The sequence below is a fragment of the Setaria viridis genome, chromosome 6 (assembly GCF_005286985.2).
Source record: "Setaria viridis chromosome 6, Setaria_viridis_v4.0, whole genome shotgun sequence".
Lineage (NCBI taxonomy): Eukaryota > Viridiplantae > Streptophyta > Magnoliopsida > Poales > Poaceae > Setaria > Setaria viridis.
The window spans coordinates 27700136-27719445 of record NC_048268.2 but is presented as its reverse complement, the minus strand read 5'-3'; the positions used below and the strand labels follow the sequence as shown (position 1 = coordinate 27719445).

The 19310-nt window shown below is 42.4% G+C and overlaps 2 protein-coding genes across 2 annotated transcripts; both read right to left on the bottom strand.

Moving 5' to 3' along the window:
- Positions 1-3858: 3858 nt before the first annotated feature.
- On the bottom strand, positions 3859-13004 carry LOC117859628 (dynamin-2A). Its single transcript, XM_072294593.1, has 22 exons — positions 12731-13004; positions 12550-12600; positions 12157-12277; positions 11923-12021; positions 11272-11333; positions 10944-11061; positions 10485-10824; positions 10254-10401; positions 9605-9706; positions 9393-9512; positions 8949-9032; positions 8741-8868; positions 8201-8276; positions 7917-8007; positions 7659-7735; positions 7522-7578; positions 6839-6986; positions 6569-6750; positions 6266-6377; positions 6120-6189; positions 5395-5567; positions 3859-4135 (listed from the first exon to the last, which is right to left on the bottom strand). Exons 1-22 carry the CDS (start codon positions 12869-12871, stop codon positions 3996-3998), a joined length of 2640 nt encoding a protein of 879 aa, XP_072150694.1. The 5' UTR covers positions 12872-13004; the 3' UTR covers positions 3859-3995.
- Positions 13005-14356: 1352 nt separating this feature from the next.
- Positions 14357-19161, bottom strand: LOC117859629 (uncharacterized). The gene is made up of 7 exons (XM_034742789.2): positions 18421-19161; positions 17638-17781; positions 17183-17548; positions 16267-16509; positions 15487-15579; positions 14894-15094; positions 14357-14762 (listed from the first exon to the last, which is right to left on the bottom strand). Exons 1-7 carry the CDS (start codon positions 18799-18801, stop codon positions 14550-14552), a joined length of 1641 nt encoding a protein of 546 aa, XP_034598680.1. The 5' UTR covers positions 18802-19161; the 3' UTR covers positions 14357-14549.
- Between the last annotated feature and the right edge of the window lie 149 nt (positions 19162-19310).

Sequence of the window (19310 nt, the reverse complement as noted above, 5' to 3'; positions counted from 1 at the left end):
ACGAGCGTGCATGTGTAATGATTCAAAATCACAAGTAGCACATCACACAAGAGGTAGTAGGACGAAGGAGGTGTCATTGCAGATTGCGCCTCTTGTGTCACCTACTTAGAAAGGTTATTTGGCTGGGTTAGTGATTGGACCTTGTGGGTGTGGCATGGAAATGAGCCAGCCGGCCTGTTTTGGAGCTAGGGAAAGAGATAGGATCAATTTGATCCATACCATTACAATTTCAATCTTTCAGGTGATATACCATTACTGCTCAACTATTTGCAACCGTACCATTACATAGTCCAAATGATGGTACCAATATTTTTCTGACCGCCCGATCGACTGAATATGGTCGGGTACCTTATCCTAATATTTTTTTCTGAGTGGATTCGAATACAGCTATTTTTATTGGATACTAGATAAGAAGGGTAGTATCTGTCGGATATCGAATACCAATCGGATAATTCGGACAGTTAGTTCTGATATCAAATTTGGAAGGTTGGATCGGTTACCCATTAGGCCTAGCCTACATGCCTAACTCAACGCACATGAGTGTAAATGAAGCATACTTTATAAAGTAAAAGAAAATCTAATAATTAATAAACTTTGTCATCAAATTAAAATTAAATCTAAAAAATTAAACTAAATTGTCAAGTTGGTGTAACTTTGTGTTTATAAAGTTTTGAATTTCAACGACAAATATAAGACTTTAAGTAGCATTGAAGTATTTTTTTTGGAAAAATAATCAAAGTCTGGATAATCCCTAAAGTATTTATTAGTTCAGTTTACCCCCTAAACTATACCATTTGGTTTAATTTACCCTTTAACACAATTTTATCTTTTTTTTCTTCATGCACAAGTGGAGTCTTAAGTTCAAATTTTGCAAAATGACAGCAGATATCATAAGACATGTTATAAAAATATATCATAATTTTTTAATCATTATTTTGATATGGTAGGATATTTAATAGTAAAAAGTATCCTCGAGATACAAAATTATATAAAAAATAATGACGTAAAAATTCATAAAATATTTTATAAATATAGACCATGATGGCCACTACCACTCTGCAAAATCTCAAATTAAAATTTAACTTGTATATGCAGAAAAAAGAACAAATAGCATAGTTTAGGGGGTAAATTGAACTAAAATATATTTTAGGGGGTTATCCAGGCTTTGGTTATACTTAGGAGAGTAATTTGAACTTTTTTATTTTTTATTTGTAATTAGAAATAATAAAAGTTTTCTTCTTTAAGCACAATCTGGATGGAATTAGCCACTTAGGACTTGTTGTGCGTCTAAATGAATGCAGGACGTGTGGTATATGTACGGTAGCTTTTACTCATTCTCCGAGGAAAATATTCATTGCCGACATTGTCCGCACCGGACTCATTTTGTATTCCGAACACATTTGTTCGTGTTTGTAACTAAGACATATCCGATCTGATTGGACCCCTACCATTACACTTAGCCATTTATCTGAGATATACCGTTACTTACCCCTACAACGTATGCCTCAAAATATTTAGACCAAATTGCCCCCATCATCTTTTTCCTCTTCCTTTTTTCTTCCTTTCTTTTTCATTCCATAGGACAAGCATGTGCCGCTGGGATGTGTTGCGCCTAGCACCAAATGGACGAGCACCGGTGAAGGGCTTCAGAAGTAGCCGCACTAGCGGTAATGCAGAACCCTCATACGATGACATCATGGTGTGGGCCCTATTGTTCGTCCTGCCGCCGCCACGGTATCTTCAGGGGAGAACGCTTTCCGCTGAAGCCACGGAAGCTCGATTAGGGAGAGAAGGGAGTATGGGTGAGGTAAGTTCATGCCATTATCGGAGGATGATCCCACTGATTCGTCCTCGCTAAGGTGCATCGTGGAAGTTGCCGCCGGCTCCCTAAGGCATCTCCCTCGTCACCTTTTCTCACACCACCCTGCTCCCTCCAATGCCACTATGGTAGTTGGCTCCGATACCGTACATTGTGCATGATACCTGCCCACTACGTAACAAGGAGATGCAAGAGGACCGTCTGCTCGCCACCTTCAAGAACCAGAGGTCGGACTAGACCTGATCATTTGTTGGGTCTGGTCGGGTTCTTTCAGGATTTGGGTTAAAAATTTTGACCCATGCCTAGCCCAAGCCAACCATTGGGTTGGGTTTTTTGACCCGCACTCGACTCGTCGCATGGTCAGGTCAGGTCAGGTTTGGATTGGATCATGTCAAACCCATATTGTTGTGTGTAATATTTGGGTTTGGTTGGGCTTTTTGAGTTTTGGGTCAAAAATTTTGGTCCATGTCTGACCCGTGTTTTAGTGTTCAGCCCAGTAAAATTGATGGGCACAGCTTGACTTACGAAAGATAGACCCAGCAAGTAAAAATTGTTTTATCGGCCCCCTATCTGGCTGGCAGGGTTCAATTCTATCCCACCTTTTTCTGCTCCAAACTATTTTTTCAGCATTAGCACCACAACATTTCCTTATAGAATATGCTCAATATTATTGCACTTTTATTATATAATACTATGGCCCTGTTTGGCATGGCTCCACTCCTAAACTCCAGCAACTCCGTTAAAAAATTCAGCCAAACACCCCAACTCCAAAACTCCATGGAGTTGCCAACTCCATGGAGTTGTAGTGCAAATGGAGGTGGAGTTTTGGAGCAGCTCTTTTGCTGCTCCAGAAACCTCTCTTTTGAACCTCCTCGTGGAGTTGCTGGGTAATTAACCACCAATGCCACTGGTTATAAAAAAAACGTTTCATTCTATTCTCCCTTCTATTCTCCCGAGCCCCACTCACCGCCAGAGCCCCGCCCGTCGCCGCCCCTGTCGCCACCCACCCCGCCGCCCGCCGCCCAGCGCCGCCCCCGTCGCCGCCTACCCTGCCGCCCGTCGCCGCCCAGCCCGTCGCCCACCCCGCCACCCGTGGAGGGTCTCCCGTGTGCGGCATAGTGCAGTGGAAAAAGGGGAAGAAGAAGATGGGATAGAGATGATGACAAGTGGGGTCTTAATTGGGGGGCAACAATGGCAATCCACACTGAAATCGATCTTTTTTTTGGAGCTGAGAGCACCCATCTAGCCAAACACCCTATTTTTGTTCTGGAGTTTTGGAGCGGAGCTGGCTCCATGTGGAGTTCTGGAGTGGAGCAGCTCCACCCGGAGTTGGAGCCATGCCAAACAGAACCTATATTATTATATTATTAGATCCTTTTGAGTTGTAGATTCTTGTTGGTTGGCTCTACCTCCACGAATAATACGTTTTTAGATTTATTATAAATTGCATTATCATTTTATAAACTTCTACCTAAATACAAGTAGCATTTGCAAGGACTTAACCTTGATTTATTTATCTAAAGATTATTGACACTTTGCTAACTATCCTCCACGAGAATGTAATGGATAAAAATGTTAATACACAAAAATAACGCAACATGATATTTGAATTCAATAATTTTGGAAATATGTGTCAATTAAGTGCTAACATGATATTTGGTAGCACGGTAGCACCGTGTAAGCCAGTAGAACCTGATCGACCTGTTCTGTTCTGATGTATATGTGTGCACTCCCTAGTACCTCGATGCTCAATACAATGGAGTGGCGAGTAGGAAGTTCCAGGATCCTTTAACTCTGAACCAACTGGCTTCGGTTCACAAGATTAACAACACGGGAAAGTGTAATTGACTGATGAATGATGACCGTACCCCATGGGGGAAAAACTAGGAGAAGGAAAATTGCATATATTCTTTTTTAAACAAATAGTACTACAGAAAGCAGCAAAATATTACAGAGAGGCACTGGATCGATCCTACAGCACTAACTGTGAATGGGAGAGACACAAATCTTTCTATTAACGATTGTTTATTATTCACAAACCTATGGACACTTTATTTGAGTAATACAGTCAACCTTGCACCTTCGCTATGCCTCACGTGTTCTTCTGAAAACTCAGATCAACTGCTTAAGGCTGTGGGGAGCAAACACTAACAGATGTGCTCCTTGGAAATCCTGGTCAGCCACCATTTGGTGGCGGCGGCGGTGGCCCTCGACTTGGCATGCGGCGGCTGGTTGCTCCAGAAGATGAATTGGTGGATCCAGCTTCGAATGCGGACTTCCATTCATCACCATGTCCAGTGTCCCTTGGACTACTCTCTGTAGAAATGAATAGCAATTAAGTGCATGGAACAAGTTTATCAAAACTTGCAGTACAACAAATTGTGAATATGTGATGTTGGCTAGGGTACACTCTAGATAAAAAGGCAATTCACACATGGCAGTATATTTTTTTTAATTACATGGCAGTACAATTTGATGAGGTCATTGGCTATGACACACTCTGCACACTAAATAAAGCATGTTGGAATTTAGGAAACAGGGGCAGGGAAAGTTTATCTCCGCTTCGCTTGGAACTGGTCTGGATGCCGATTTGATGAAACTAAGGCCAGTCCCATTCATCGCACTGTTTCCAAGGACACATCCCTTGAGGTGTATTCTCATGAATGAAACAAAGAGTCACAGTGCATAGTTTCATTTCACGATTTCATATGATGACCATGATATTTAATTGTGAGGCATGTGATTGGATATGGTTAGATGAAATGAAACTCTATAGCCCCCAATGCAAGTTTCATAGTCTTGGAAACAGTGTATACACAGTTTCATCCTGATGAAACTTCTTTCCTCTCTCACTTCATAACTATCATGTCATGTCATCACATATGCTGATGTGTCAGCATGAAACCTCTATGAAATCTCCACTGGGATTAGCCTAAGGGAGCCTACATTATTGCTAAAAACAAGGAATAACTCTGTAGTTTTAGTTCTAGTTCTAGACTGAAAACAAGGAATAGAGCAGGCTATTCATTGTAAAAAAAAATTATCACATAAGGGTCTACATAATTGCTGATAGATTCCGATAAACCCAATATTTCTATTTTATATGTTGGCCTAGTAGATTTGGACTGCCGCTCAAAAATTCAGTATTTTAAAATTTAGCCCCAAGGAACACCAGCTCACCAACGAGTGGATAAGGTCACCAAACCATCCCAGAACCCTGAGTAGATTTATCCCCCCACCCCCGCTCCGCGGCCGCCATGGCTGGAGGTGGTACCACCCCCATGGCTCGGTCTTGCTGGCCATTCCAGCTCCCAACCTGAGATCGTACTCCAGGCCATGCGCTCTTACGCCGCTAGGGCGCTTAACCAAGACTTTGAGCTAACCAAGACTTTGAGCTCAGCACAGTGAGCAGCGCTGGTCTCCAACCCCAACCCTGATGCTGCCACCGCCGTCCGTAGGTGTATTGAGGGGAACAGAAATGAGTTTCAGAGATGACATTTCTCGGAGCAATTTTCATGCAGCTCATGGTGAGCATTCAACAGATATATGTTAATTCATAAAAGGAATTGACTTACCTGATCCAGCAGAATCGTTTGACCAACTAGCATTGGCTGACCGACTATCATGTATGCTGAGCAGGCGAGTGACCTTGGAAAGAAGGGATGACTGCAACTTGAACTTTTCACGCTTGCGCTTCACATTGTGATCCTCCTGGATTAACTCTTCAATCTTGGTTGTGCTTTGCGTGCTAACCACAGATGAGAGACGCGAGTTAGTTACTTTGCCATATGTAAAAAGAATGTTTCAAACGTTAACGGCTGTAATTGATACAATCTCTGAAAACAGTGACACCTGGATCTCTAGCAAATACCACAGACAAAGCGCTTGCATTTATCATCCAGCAATCATATATTAGAGAAAATCCAAACAAAGCTATTATATTGCTTAAGCATGTTGATGTGATTAAGTAGCTCTAACAAATCGATTGGTACTAGCAGATCTCATAATAATGTACATTTTTTATGCAGTAGCAGGACCATAGAATTTCAACCAAAGTAGAGATACAATGAACAGAACCTCAGCAGTCAGCGACACGTGATTCAAGATCTCCTCGAATTTAGAGAAAAATGGCCTAGCAGCTTGCATGATGAAACAGAACAAAGAAGTATGTTTTACTATGTGATGCTTAAATGCAAAAAAAATATCATACAAGAGCAAGTAATAAGTTTTTTTCTATCATAAAAGTAACATATCGAATATGAAACACCCAAGTGTACAGAAATGTTTTGATTGAACCAACCTTATAGACGTATACAGCTGGTTAAGCATATCTTCCTTCGCTTTCTCAACTTGGCAAAGAACCACAGCCTGCTCAACTGGATTAGTAAGACATTGCAGGACGCAAAAAGGAACCAAGGAAAGGCTGAAAAGATTGAGGTCTTAACTTGGGAACATTTGCTGCAAGACTGCTCAAGACTGCTTCCACATATCCACGGACTTCCTGAGATATCCATCTAAGCTCTTCTTCAGGGTTCACAGGTTTCTTAAGCATTGTATCCTGGAAGTTTAGTATGTGCAGGTATAGAAAATAAGTTAGAAGAATGAAGTGCAAATGGAATATAATTCATCACTTTTTGCTCTAGAGGGAGGGTTCCAAAAATCCTAGTGACAAGCTATTCCCAAATGGAAAAAAAAGAAATAGCAGCAAGAAGCAGAACCAAATGTAAAAATACTTTTGAAAAAACAAACATGTAAAGTCTTGCAACATACTAGAGAAACATCTGAATGGCTTTGCTTCATTGGCGTACCACCTTCTGAAGCATTTGGTTTCTTTGCAGAAACCCCTTTCTGGTCAACAATGCTTTTAATCTTGGTGACCCATTCAGTTTTATCACTCATACTTTCAGCCTTCAGTATAATAGCGTTGTGAGCTGCCATGGTAATTAACATCAAACATGTTGTGAATTAGAAACTAGATTTTAAAAAATGTTATGAATTGAAAAATAGATGTATAAGTACCTTTCAAAACATTTTTATAGGCAATCTTGTGAGTAATCTTGAACATAAGACTAGAATCTTCTCCAGTATCTAACATATTTGCCTTTTTAGAACCTTTAGAACTTCTTGGAGGATCTTCATCATCTAAATTCTCTTCAAGCTTACAATCCTACAAGTCACAAATAATGTAATGCAAAGACCAAATGATGGTAAGGTGGCACTAGGAGCAATAGGGTTCCGAAAACCAATGAAAAATAACCAGTCAATCCGACCACACCCTATTCTTGGTAACCCATTTGGATCTAGCCAGTTCACCTCATCTTTAGGATAATTATATGCCAATACAATATATAGTTGTATCTATATTTCCTAAACCTCAAGTACGGAAAAGAGAAACAAAAAATCTTCAAACAAATAAAGAATAACTAAGCGGGTTGCTTTTCCAAGAATTGGAAGTAGCCTGTGCCAGTTATTGGGACCTTGCTCATCTATTCAAAAAGATACATTTTCTGGCTACTCTAACCGTCTAACAGAAACCGATCTATTACAGGATTCATGCACAGAGATGCAATATCAGCTAAATGCTATCAGAGCTAAACCAAAGGTAAGGTATTCTTTTGCATTCAATGCCTTACATTGAAAACATACTGCATCAACATATGTAAACCTGAATGCCCAAATGCCAATTAGAAGAATCACTGTACCTCCAGAATTATGACACCCCGAAAATGTCTCTCCTCTTGTTTCTTGGTGTATCCAAGCTGATCATTAAAGAATTTTTTGGAACCCCCATCAAATGGTAAAAAAAATAGATGAGTAGTTTAATGCCAATACAACCAACCTTTCCGCTTTTCTCATTTAGAACAAACCATCTCTTGCTCCAGTCATTTGCTTTTGCACGTTTTTTGAACAGAAAACCTTTGACATAGAAACATGCACTCAGTATGTTACGTTTTCTCGAATACCCAATGTGTAATCGATCCAGCAAAAACTTTTAAATACAAAATAGCTCTGCTTATGGGCATCTCTTTTCATCTGTTTTACTATTTATCTGTATATATAACTAATAAGATTAAGTACAATTGTAGTAGGTCCATACCAGCAATAATTTCTCCTGCAGGACCTAAAACTTGTATATTCGATGCCTGTTTCATCTCACCTTGATTTGAATTTTTTTGTGGGCTTGTATCCTGACAGTGAAAGAAACCAATTTCACAATTATTGATGAAATAACATTATGTATTTAAATACTATATGACAAAGACTATGAGGTAATGTTCGGTAGAAAAAACAATCATGTAACGAATAACCATTACAAAATATCTATACACAACAAATTAGTAAACATAAATTGGACACAATATACAATACAGAGTAGCATACTCTCTTTTGGTCTGAATCTTGACCCTTCCTTGTAGAGCGACTCTTCAGCTCATCCTCTTGACGTTGCCTTTCCATTCTAGATTTTAAAATTTGAAAATTAGACAGGAAAATAATAACCTATACACCCAGTTATTAACAATGTGCACAACGGTTGAAAACCACAGATGAGAAGATGTTTGTCAGTGCCAATGGAATTGGACAAGACAATGAATGGGCACTATATTGACACATGATTTCTCATATCAACAAGATAGGACATCAGTTATTCTTACAAAGAATGATAGAGAAATTAACTCTCATGAATTTGCAATGATACAAGTTGGCAATTCAATAAACATACTACAAGGTTTAAGTACTATTTTGTTGAACTACTAAAAATTCCAAAATCACATCAATAAAAATATAGAACATAGTAGAAAATGAAAAATTGAAATATGAAAATAGAAGTCTACTAGTTTTGAAAGGAAATAGCTAATGAAAGTGACGATCCTATAACATGGGAAAAACTAACAAGGTTTCTACAAAGCAAGATCACCTAACCTCCTCTGCACTAAGCGAATAAAATGCTGGGGAGGTACGAATGCACGCTCCATATCAACTAGTGCGACGACCATCTTTCGTGCCTCATTCTTGAAACCGTCTAAAGCAGCAGATGCAATTGCAATTACCTTGCGGGGAAAAACAAAATAAAAGGGTTACTGATGAAACAACTAAAATGTTGGCTCTTTACCATGCTTAAGAATTGTACCTCCCGCTTAAATGGAGGATATCTACCAAGTCCTGGAGTTGCATTTGCTGCAGATGATACTATGTCTAGCAATACACGGTGAACCTGATAGCAATAATTTGAAACAAAAGTATTTAAATGGTGACAATGTCATGAGAATACTGAACATGATTTGAAAATATGGCCAATCTGAGTAGTGGTACGACTAGACCTGTGAGTATTCATGTGGAAACAGAAAGGATAGAAATTGACATGAGCAGATAAGCTGAATGAATAGCAATAATATGGTTTCTGGCTCTGATCCATGCTTTGTTCTGAACTAGTATACATTATGTAAGTATCTTTTAATTTTAAAAAACACAGAAGTATCTTTTATTTTTTAAAAACACGTAAGTATCTTTTGATCTTAACAGAAGTACAGAACGTATGTACACAAAGCATACAGCTCAAATTTTTCAGAACTACCTCATCCACAAGGAGTATAGACGGTTCCTTTGCTAACTCTAGAAGCCCTCTTATGAGAGACCTTAAACCTTTTTCAGGTGATATCAGATATGGCTGATAACCATCAGCCTCCAGAACAATCTGACACAAGGAAAAAGGTTATGTTTGTAACCATAAATTGGACAGGTTCAAGTTTGGTGGCTTTGATTTCTGCTCAAGTACAACAAAATTACCCTTTTGACATTTTTCATATCAAAATGCTTGTCCAGAGGTAGTTGTTTGATCCTAGTTGGAAATTTCCCCTCAAAACTTGCAATAACTTTCCAACCCGCACCCTGCATATAAACAGTAAAATTTCATGTATGATTAAATTCCAGCAAAGGACAAATTTTGCTCTAATATGAGTTTAAACATTTCAGATAGAATACACTTTGGGAAGAAAATATTCAGTGTCTTCTAGTGCATATTCACTTGAAGAGATGGTTTTCACTGAAGAGGTGTTCGCACTGAATAGTTTCCCATAAACTTTATATAAAACATTTAACACGGTAAAAAACTCTACAAATTTGAGTTTGTGATACTGCATGTACTCATTCCTTGCTCATGAACATCCTCATTTCAGAGAGTCTGTTACAAATTAAAATGATCAAACATGTGACAATTAAAACTTCTAAAAAGTGTTTAGCACACTATATAACTGTGATAAAACCAGGATGGTTCATACTATTAGGTTTATGATCGACAGAAATACTGCAAAAGTAAACTCATGCTCAAAGTTTCTAATATCCTTTACTATGACAAAAAATAAAACCTCAGATTACGAATAAATCTAAGAGATGTAGGCCACGGCATTGTGCATTATTAGACTCACTAATGACTAACCTCACCCCCAGCAATATGTTGAAGAAACTTATCCTCAAATTCTCGGCAAAGTCCTAAAGCAATTGCCTTGGTTCCTTCAGAACTTTCGGCCATCCGTTCTCCAAGTTTTGCTAATTCCTCTTGGACAATTTGAGACTTCCCTTGGAGACTGCAGTTATATAAAGAGGAAACTATCATACATTCTAGAATACTACTACAAAAGTTGACCAAACAGAGCAGGATAAGTTTTACCCATTCAGAAGATTTGGCAGCCTAACTTTTATCCGTGTCTTTATCTGCTTAGCAAGTGAATCAACTAAAGCTACTCGACCAAGCTTACTTTGGGGAGATCCGCCAAGTATAGATATAAGGCTTTTTACTTCTGCTTGCCAAGAAGCTTCTGGTGAGGTTTCAGAACCTACTTCAGACTGAACAGAGGCAGTAGGAACAGAATGCCCAATTGTAGCTACCCACTGAATGTCTGCTGCAGTTCTTGGACCTTGGTTTACAAGCAAGGCCTGAACAGCACCCAGGGCTTTCTGTTCTCCAGCGGCCTGATCAATTTTGCTTAAGATACCAATGGTTCTAGTACCTAGTAAGTGAACACATTCATACATGGTTTCACCCAACATTACAAGTAAATAACTTGAATGGTATGTCAAGAAAGTGTAATAAATTAAAGTCCAGATTTGTGCAACCTATCATACACACCTTCTGAGTCCAATTCTCTGGCAATCCTTAGAGCTCGAGAAGATGCCACATCAGGTGCTTGGAGAGCTGGAACGATAACTAGCAAAATTGCATCATTGCGTGCTGCATAGTTACCAATCTGGAGACATGATTGCAAGTTGCAAACCACATATGAAGAAATGGTGAACAGGCACTTCGTTAGTTTTTTTAATTTTGACAAAAGTTCTCGACAACATGAAATGTATTGGTATTTTAAGCCTTAGCCATATCATTGAGTAGGTAATCTACTAGCTGCACAAACAGCTAAACAAACAACCAAAATAGAGGACTTTCCCTTCTTAATACTCACCATTGATTCATCCATGCTCCGTTGATCTATGCCCGGTAAGTCAATTAATTTTAGTGCTGGGGCTGAAACAAAAGTGTTTATGCAAAGTGAACACAGAATAAAGATGGTTATTGTGACCTTAAATTTGAAATGCATTGATTTTTGAAGACATGCACCCAGGTGACTAGGTGAGTATATTATCAAAACTTAAGCAATATTGTTGACAAAGAATCTAAATTTTGATCTCAAACCATTAATGCTTTTGATATGGATCGGAATTTTCAAGGCACAGAGGGTATGGCCAAGGGTTCCAATGCAATTATACACCTACAAAGATACTGTTATCCTCATTCAAAATGTACAAAAGACCATTTTATTTGTGCTATTGTTAACCACTTGAAAAGCACACTGGAACCAAAGTAGTGCAGGTACATCAACTACAAAACATTTAGTCGAGCATGTTCAGGACATACAATTCACATAGGTGAATTTACATCTCTGACTAAAAGTAGCAAAAACAAAAGAAGAGAGCTTCTAAAAAGAGAGAGAAAAGGAAAGAAGAAAGAAAATATTCTCAGTGACAACATTCACTCTCTCGCTCAGGAAAAAAACGACATTGACTCTCTTCATGAAAAGAGTAAGAACAACAGACTAACAGAGAAACAAACCAACCTGTGCTGGTGCACAATTTCACATTGATTTCATCCGACTGCTCCTTGCCAGAACTACCAGCCTTACTCAGCCTGTCCTGCAACGAGTGCCTGAGGGAACCTGTACCATAGTCATTCAGACATAAACCACTGACAAACACATGGACCCACGGCACCCAGATCTATCTCCTCATTTCTCAGAGCCTAAGAATAATCTTCTAGCCACGCAGAGAAACAGGATAATTAGAGAACTCACTCGCGGAAACCTGCTGTGACTTGCTGTCGATCTGCAGAACGATGGCCTTGCTGCTGAGCGATGCGTCCCGCTGCAGTTCGACGCAGATCGGGGCCCTTGTCGCGCCATTCTCCCCGGTAGGCTGCAAACACAGTCATCATTGGCACAAACAAACAGTCAGGGGAGCGGCAAATCCTGAACCGGACATAGAGTATTAAATGTAACGGTGTTGGAATAAAATCGGTAACTTAAAGAAAATTGGGATCCTAGAGGCCACAGACTAACAGTAATCCAATGATCCGGGCACATCGACGCGAACGAAACAGAATTCGGAGAAATCTTTGAACGAGATATATATGGAATAATGCAGGAGGAAAAAAAACTGTCCAAAAAGGTTGGAGGATGTGTACTGACGAGCACGGGATGGCCGATCAAGCCGTTGAGCACCGCCGATTTGCCCGCTCCCTGCACAAATTGAACACGCGGCCATCGATCGATCAGACACCAGGAGCGCAGGGACCGACCGAGCCGCGATCGTAAATTCGCACCGCACCGGCGGGGGAGGAAGAGAGAGAAGGGGGTATAGTATACGCACGACGTTGCCGATCGCGACGGCGGTGAGGAAGGACGAGCCGCGGCGGCTCGGGCGGTCGGCGGAGGGGTCGTCGTCCGCGAGCAGCGAGGCGCCCTGCAGCGTCGCGTCGGCGAGCTCCGCGAGCTCCTCCATCGCCTCCATCGGGCCACACAGCAGAGGCGGCAAACCTAGGAGACGGGCCGGCGATCGAGGCGGTTCGAGCAGGTGGTGATCGGCGGTCGCGCGCGTCGTCGCAACGTCGAGGGAGGCGGTTATAGGAAATCTACGGCGGGTTTCGTCGACCGGGCGGGAGAGCCTTGTGCGTGCACTCTCGATCCCGGGGCTCCCGGCTGCCTCGCTCTCTGCCGTCTGGGCCTCTGGGGGAGTGGAGACGTGGAGCAGGACACGTGTAGAAGTGACGCACTGACGCTGGGGCGCTGGGCCTGCAGCTCCGCGCGCACGTCTCTCCCGTCCAATGAAAGACCGAACTGCATGCAAAACAGTGAAGTTAGCAGTTGCCCTGGTTTCGTGGAACTACAATTTAAAATGTTTAAGTAGTACCTCCGTCCCGAAAAAAATACAATTCTACAATTTAAAAATTGTTCAAGAAAAAATACAACTCTAGCTAGCATGCACAAGCTAATGTGGGGCCCATTAATGCATGGACTCATTAAAAAAATGGCTAGCAGTGTGAGAGCCACGTAGCAGTTTCAATTATGCTAGCGTATGGGCAGCCACACACTATTATTGACCGATGTGGTTTGGGCCCTCTAGATAAAATAAAAGCGCAGCTAGAATTCTCTAGTAACTTCTTGTGGTGACATTCATAAGTTAGTAGGGATACATGCGTCTTTTTACATATTTATTGGTTTGTGTGAAGGATGCTAGAGTTGCATTCTTTCTTGGACGGAGGGTAAATTGAAAGAGGTCGGAGGGGGTTTGGGGATTAATTTACAGTAAATTTATAGGAGAATTAATATAGTGGATGGTTAGTTGTAGCTTGAATTCAAATGGTTGTATTCGAAGCATTTCCCATCCATTTATGTTGGCTGTGTTTTCCTCAAGCACTTGAACCAATGCTCTGTTTTAAACTTTTAATTGATGAAAATACCCCTAACTAATGCCTTAAGTTTCCTTTTGAATTTACTCCACAAATCCGCGCGCAGGTGCGACTTGCATCTTCCCTACTCAAGTCACAAGGTTTTCAAAAGAATTATGATTAGAGTTAGGGAATATAAGGCTTGGAACTGGAATTTACCTTAATACCGGCGGTGGCTTTGCGAATTGAGAGACTACCGGATACAGTGCTAATCGGTGGCAAGAGAGTGGGGGCGTATCCAACTGCGAAGGGCGGGGAAGATTGGCATGCCACGTGGCTATGGTTAGCATGAAATCATCCACGGTGCTGGAGATAGAGAAGGATGGCGGTGTAAGTGTGTTGCCGGATCGGAGTTGAAGAAGAAACTAAGGTGTTAATGAAGGAGAAAGTAGCATGGCACTGATGAGGTAACTAGGATGCATAGGCTAATCTCAGTACAGTGTATCTACGTTATAAAGCATTTTCTTGTACCTAGTTTGTGCATCTTTGCACTCATGTATAAAGTCCAAACACGCAAAGCTCCTTTTGTTTTGGAAAAAATAAAGCTCTTCGGTACTATCGTCATTCCAATTATTCACATGATCTGTACGTTCAGATAATTACTTTACAGCGGCCAAGAACGACAGAATCGGCGCCTGAACAACAGCCAACATGATCACCGCACATACAGCGAGACCACCGCACTGCACACGCAGCGTGCGTAGTCTATTTACACTTAGTACACGGTTTGCACGGCGGCCGTCAGCATCGCGCCGGGCGGCTGTAGGTGGGCGGCGCGGACGGGCAGTTCTCGTTCATGTTGGCGTAGGGCTCGATGGTGTTGTACTCCGGCAGGTCCATCTTGTACTCCCCCAGGATCTGGCAGAAGGGGAGCCTGTCCGCCGCCGCGTTGCACCACCCCGGCAGCCGCGTCTGGTTGTCCTCGAAGACCTTCAGCATGTACGCGTCCCGGATCTTTTTCAACAGAAAAAACACATCCAGATGAGTGATATGAACACGGAGCGAACACTCACTCAACAGCTCCAGCAGTCACAGCATTAGTTTCCTTGTTAAGGAAGAGGGTGAGAGGAGGGTGGAGCACTTACTGTGAATTCTGTCACCTGGATCGACTCCGTGAAAGGAGCGAACACGCCAGCCGCCTTGTACATCGAAAGGATGAAGGCCACGCACGTCGTCGATTTGCCATCGCTGTATTCCCAGTCGTCTCGCTCGGGTATGGTGAGCAGCTGGTTGAAAGACAAGCCACGTCTTTCGGTCTCTGTAATGATCCCGTGAAGGTCCAATTTCTGCGTCGAAGCATATACATAGAGGTAATTTTCTTCAGTTAGCTGAAATTTGGTCCAATTGACAGCTTGCATTGTATTAAATTCAAGTAAACTACTAGTAGCTCCCAATTCCAAAGAAAAGACATCTTTCATCAAAGAAGAATATAGTCAATTGGCCAGGACAGGCCCCTGTTTCAGGGCAGAATAACCACAAGTCAGCTCTGATCCAAACCCCAGTGAACAGCCTAACCATTCCATTTGTTCAAGCAAGCTGCAGCAGAACAATGCTTACCAAAGATATACTACCAAACCATAAAACATAAATGGATTCCACAGACATCACTATACATAAGAGACAAAACTGAATATCCCCATCAGTTCATTAAGTCATACGTTACAGTATTATTATATACCTCGGTCCCAAGTCGTTTATTAAGGGCTTCGTTCCACATGTTAGAAGCATAGTGTGGTTGCAATCTGGTCCACATTGACATGATAGCCATTACCTGGAAACAGACTATGATGAGCCGAACAGGGCAGCATAACAAAAACACAAATAAGGGAATACAGTACCCTAAGCAAGGATATGCATAGGAAAAAACGGATAAATATACACACAAAAATATAGACAATCTTTAACTAAAAGGGTCATTATGGGAAATTCGGTCTATATTAGAACCTAGTGCCTCAAGGCCTACAGCTGTAAATTACAGAATCTGGGCAGTGTACTTGTTTCGAACAAGAAAAGCCATACTATTCGATTATACATTTTCTATCACTCCAAACTTATTCAGCAAACCATGTACTATATCTGTCTCGGTTCAGTCTTATACACAACATCTTATGATGCCAAGAGAAAATTTTCACCGGGCGTTGCCTAGGAAACTTTTCACTTAGGAATCTACAGCAGGGTCCCCAAATGCTTGTAAGTTCCATGTAGATTTAGAATCTTAATTTTTAACTTCCTAAGAGGCTAAGAGCACTTCCTGTTCTACTTTCATGGTGATAGGTAGTATATTGAACATGCACCTTTGATATGTATGCATGTCACTCAGAACATGGAAATGCAAAAAACTAACATGAATGGTGACTGACTGATACTGCAACAGGTAGCTCCAAGCTGCAAAAGGCAAGTTGCAAAGAAGAAAGTGAAGCACTTATTACTAAGTTTTACCCAAGACAAAGAGCAATACCAGGTTAGCATCAAGGGGAGGCGGATAATTGTCTGACATTGTGTCAATCCAACTAAATATCATATTATGATATCCATAGGGTTTTCCGTACATGCTTCTGGCAAAATCCCACGCAGCACTTTCGTTGAATCTGGCCCGTACATCTGGATGCAATGGCAGAAGTGCTATCTGAGGATTTGAATCGTCTTTAAGTGCCATTCCCCACCATTCATCCCATGGAGTCATACTAATGATTTCATCACCCTGTCATTATTGCCAAATATCATTGAAAATTGACACTATTAATATGATAAAGTGCCTTTAAATTGTAGGATCATGAAATTCATGTCCTACTAAGTTCTTGCAATTTATAAGTTCAATTTTCTTTCACATACACAAATCATCTGAGTTCCTTTCTCTGATATAACATTTATGATGAGCCCAGGATTAATTCAAACATAATATGTATCCAAACTTAACATCAAAAGTGTATATCTTCCATCCACCTTGTTTTGGATAAGCACAGATCTAATCGAGTTAGATTATACAGTTTTAGATTAGATACTCCACCTAACTTGGTGAGATAAAAGAAGACGGTGTATAATGTGGCCCTTTCATCAGTCAAATCAATTATACGCTTATATAGGAAATGCATGGCAAAAACTGTTATCCACATCAATCAGCAGAGTTTATGGTTATGCTTATGCAAAAGCTAAATAACCAATGAGGGGGAAAAAGAAGGGTTGAAAATGTTATTGGTTGTCTAATATCACTTCACCATAGATAAAACAGGAGATTTCACCGAAGATTTGCTGCATCAGAATCACATAGCTAAGGCTCAATCAAGTTTTTGTATTTTATTATTACAGTTATTATTAAAGCATGTAGGTATGATTTCTTACGTTACCCATTGAACTAAAAGATTTTATAGATATACCTTTTTGTTTTCATAGCCGGATTCTGCAACCCAGAGGGTGCCATTCTCATCTTTCAAGAAAACTGCAGTGTGCCCAGCAAATGCACCGGTCACCCATTTCTCCAATGTCTGAAATCCACCCCATCGTCCTCGGATTTTTGAAAGGGCCAAAAAGTCACCCGAATGTACATCTTCTTTTCTTATATTCGCAGACCAGGGCTGAGAACGTTTCTGAAATGAAGTTCCCATATGCTTCTGGAGAAATGCCAAGTTTGCATCCTGACCCCAACCGGTGTTTGAAAACAGGGGTACGACATCAATCAAGGATAACAACGTCCCAAGCATTCCAGATGGCATGAGAAAGACGGCAATGCCATGCTGCTTTACCTGGTGCAGAATATTGAGTATTAGGATTCCTGAGGGATACCGAACGATGATGTAAAAGAAAGAGAAGTCAACCTTCAGAAGAAACATACATATTCCAGTTCTGCTGCTTCCTCCCATGCCTTAATCTCAAAGGTGTGATTTTCATTTGATCTCATATAGTAATCCCAGGCTATCCTGTATGGAGTTGCAAACACATACAGATCCATACATGTCCAGCTCTCAGGCGAAGCAGTCTACATTTTTCCAGAAAGAAACATTTGGTCAGATAACAATTCATCAAGTATGCCGACTTTTGTATAAAGATTGTCATTTTTATTTGTAATAGAACTGATAAATGGCCTTCAAAAATATGTGAGAATTACCAAGTGCCGATGTTCAACAGCTGGTCCAAAGAAAAACGAAAGCTGAATCTAGGAACCATGCCTTCACATTTGTGCACTAGAGGACGGAGTGATATGGACATGCACACTGGCAATTTGGCCTTTATATTGTCTGCCACCGACCAGGCTACCAATAATGTGCGATAATCTGTGGGCATTCTATCCGTGTTCCAAACATGTGTGTTCTTTTGTCTTCTTGCAGTAATCAGTTCAGTATTCCAAAAAATTCTTTTGTCTCTCTTCAGTACCAAACTCTCAATCAAAATTCAATCAGATCATGCAGTTATGTAAAGGCAATGTGTTTGTTAATGAGGAGGAGAAATAAGAAATTCAGCTAAACTAAATGGAATTCGGAACCTGGGTTATGGTGGAATAAGGAATCCAAGGGAAATAAGTCATTACGACCTCGAGTTGGAATTTCAGTGGCTGGCTGCCTGCCTCTAGCAAAGAGCTTGGCGATTCGAGGCAATGTGAGGGGCACAGGCACCTCACCTTGAGGTGGAGGACGGCGCCGCCGAGGCCGGAGCTGGTGTTGCCGTGGAGTCCCCCGCCGGTCCCGTTGCGGCCAGCCGCGCTGGCGCCGGCGCCGGGGGTGAGGCTGAGGACGGCCTCGTTCTCCGCGAAGCACGCGCCACGCCAGGCCGCCGGTGCCCCGCCGGGCGCGACGGCGCCGACGAAGGACGGGAGCAGGTCGACGGCGCTGTGCGCCGTGGCGCCCATGAGCTGCCACGCCAGCCGCCGCGGTAGCAGCGGCAGCACGTCCCTCGCCCGGAACGGCGCCGCCGCCTCGACGGCCCCACGCGCCAGGGCGTGGAGCAGCAGCCCGAGGAAAAGGAGGAGCCGCCCCCGCCGTGGCTGCAGAGCCGCCGCCATCGGCAGGACGGGCGCCGCGGTGCCAACGGGCCGGGCTGGCCGTTAGCTCTCGCGGCGGCTCTGCCTTTGCGCGCGCCCCGTGAGCTCTGCTCGCTTGCCTTGGCTGGTTGCTCTGTGCGTGTGTGTGGGAGGGCGTGTGGCTCGCGGCCCGTGAGGCCGGGCCGCCGCGTCGAGACGAAATACGAATGCTCCGGCTCTCGCCGCGCCGCGCCGCGCCGAACGAGCTCGCGTGTTTTTTAAGGACCGCCGCCAGCGACGGACCCGGCGTGCGTGCTCAGGCGGGCGGCAGAGCAGGTCCTCCCGGGTGCGTCCAAACTGGAGTCGGGCACGGGACGCCGGCGGGGAGTGGCCTCAGGCCTGGGCTCTATTTCAAGGGGGCGAGCAGCGGCCGGCTCGGCCGGGGTGGAAGGAAAGGGGACGGAGACCCGTGGCCGGTTTGCACTTGCACTTGCACGATCACGAGAACGCGGCGCGCCGGCGCCTTTGGGTTGGAACGTAACGGTTGTTGT